Source organism: Arachis stenosperma, chromosome 6 (genome assembly GCF_014773155.1).
Source record: "Arachis stenosperma cultivar V10309 chromosome 6, arast.V10309.gnm1.PFL2, whole genome shotgun sequence".
Lineage (NCBI taxonomy): Eukaryota > Viridiplantae > Streptophyta > Magnoliopsida > Fabales > Fabaceae > Arachis > Arachis stenosperma.
In genome coordinates this window covers 125,171,666-125,174,325 of record NC_080382.1, presented here as the reverse complement: position 1 = coordinate 125,174,325, position 2,660 = coordinate 125,171,666, and the positions used below count along the sequence as shown (strand labels likewise).

At 34.9% G+C, this 2,660-nt stretch overlaps 1 protein-coding gene across 1 annotated transcript; it reads left to right on the top strand.

Annotated features, from left to right (window-relative positions):
• The first annotated feature begins 1,207 nt into the window (after positions 1-1,207).
• On the top strand, positions 1,208-2,266 carry LOC130934543 (uncharacterized). Its single transcript, XM_057864102.1, has one exon. It carries the CDS (start codon positions 1,208-1,210, stop codon positions 2,264-2,266), a length of 1,059 nt encoding a protein of 352 aa, XP_057720085.1.
• The last annotated feature ends 394 nt before the right edge of the window (positions 2,267-2,660 follow it).

Here is a 2,660-nt window from a genome sequence, read left to right as displayed (position 1 = left end):
CTCTGTGAACTTCCTCTGCTCATCTTCTTCGTTCTTCGTTCTTCTGCTCAATTTCTGTTTGTTGGTTAGTATAAGAAATAAATAATCTGAAAATTAAATTAATTCTGGTCTTCTATTTTATTGTATTCCAATTGAAATTTCTATTTGTTGGTTAGTAAGTTTTTTTATTGTATTCGAAATTCACCCTCTAAATATAGAAACATGGAGACTATGAAGAGGGCTACTGGTGTTTTAGTGTTTTGCACTTTTGCTGTTTTGTAATTGTTGACTGGCTGAATACTGTAGTAAATTGTTAACTGGCTGAATGCTGTTTTGCACTTTTGCACTTTTACACTTACTCTATTTTATATCTGTTTTATTAATTTCAGTTATGGAAAATAGTATTAATGAAGAAGCAACTGCTGATAACAATGCTTCTGTGAATAATAACATGTCTGTCGATACTCCTATTCCGAATGATGCTGCTAATCCTAATTCCCGCAGTGCTAACGATAGTCAATCACAATGTTCTTCTAACCTTAGGGGAAAAACAGAGTTAGCTTGGAAATATGTTGCTCTACAAATGGTGAATGAAAAACCACAATATCAATGTTTATTTTGTCTACAAGTTTTCAATGGAGGTGGAATTCACAGGATGAAGAAACATCTAGCAAAGATGACTGAAGACATGAAAAAATGTCCTAAAGTTTCATATGATGTGAAAAAACAGATGAAAAGTTTGTTGAAAGAAATTTAGACCAACAAAAAGAAAATAAAAGTAAGTTTTGGTAAAGAGGGTGGTGATGAGGTAGAAGATGCAATTGATGAGGCAATAGCTCAAGAAGAACAGGAACAGCAGCGTACCTCGAGTCAGCAAGGAGTTGGAGGCGATCCAAAGAAAAAAGCCAAAGTCATTCCTCTTATGTTTGCACTAAGAACAACTCCAGGAGCTCAACCAAGTATTAAAAGTGTTCTGCAAAACAAAGATGCGATACACGAGGTTGATAAACGGTTTGCTCGGTGGCTTTTGGATTGTAAAATTCCGTTTAATGCTGTGATGTCGCCATATTTCCAAGATATGTTGGATGGTGTTGCTGGTATTGGACCTGGTTACAAGGGGCCTTCTTATGATAAGTTAAGGGTTCATTTGTTGGTTGATCTTAAAAGAGAAAGTCAAATGCTAGTTGATAGTTATAGGAGTGCATAGAAGGAAACTGGATGTACCCTCATGGCTGATGGTTGGACAGATCAAAGACAAAGAACGTTAATCAATTTCTTGGTGTATTGTTCTAAAGGTTTGTGCTTCGTGAAATCAGTATATGCTTCCAGTATGGTAAAAAATGCTTCACACTTGTGTAATTTGTTTTCTGAGGTTATTGAATGGATTGGCCCTAATGATATTGTGCATGTTGTGACTGACAATGCGGCCAATTATGTTGCTGCTGGTAGGCTTATCAATAGAAAATATGATAATATCTATTGGTCACCATGTGCTGCTCATTGCCTTAATCTTATTTTAAAAGATATAAGTAGCATGGCGCATATTTCTAACCTTGCAACATGTGCTTCAAAGATCACAGTATTTGTATACAATCATACGGTTTTCTTATCTTGGCTAAGACAAAAACCTCATTGGAGAGAAATTGTACATCCTGGTGCAACCCATTTTGCAAATGTTTTTATCACATTGAAGAGCATCTTTGACCATACAAAGGAGTTGCAAGCATTGGTTGTAGATTCAATTTTCACTGATCACAAATTAGGAAGGAGTGCTACTGGTAGAGCTGTGAGTGCTATTATTCTGGATTGCAAAATTTGGGACGATTGCTTTACTGTATGTAAACTTGTGGGCCCTCTGATTTACTTGCTGAGGATTGTTGATGCTGATGACAAACCATTTTTGGGGTATGTTTATGAAGGAAGGCTAAGGGCAGAAGATGCAATTAAGAAGATGTTTAGGCAATCCAAGACTGCATATCAGCTGTACACAGATATTATCAACTCAAGATGGGACAAGCATTTGAAGAAAGATCTTCATGCGGCAGCTTACTTCCTGAATCCTAAATTCTTTTTTAATGAAAATTATAAAGAAGCACATGATGTTATGCGAGGTTTGCTTGATCTTGTTACCTTGTATTGCAAGTGTAACAATTTGGATTCAGTTCAGGCAATGAAAGAAATACATTTATATAGAGATCGGAAGAAAAGTTTTGATAGACAAGAAGTTATTCGAGCTGCATCTGAACTTAAGCCTGGTAAGAATATGGCTGAATATTTGTTTAGTTAATAGTAACTTGTTTTATGCTCCTATGTTCTTAATTGATATCTTCTAATATGTTATGGTTTTATAATTGGTAGATAAATGGTGGAGGTTATTCGGAGGCTCTGCTCCATGTTTACAAAAGATAGCTGTTCGCATTCTTAGCCAAACATCTGCTTCTTCTGGGTGTGAGAGAAATTGGAGTCTTTTTGACCAGATTCATGTTAGGAAATTATTTAATTTCCTAACTTATTTGTGGGCAATACATATATCAATTATAATCACAAATGATGCTATTTCATATTAAATGACTTATATAATGATGATCTCAATTATTGTTATAAATGCTAATTGAATAAGTCATTGTTTCTTTTGATTTGGAATTAAATGAGAATAAAACCGGATATTATCTTTTGTTCCT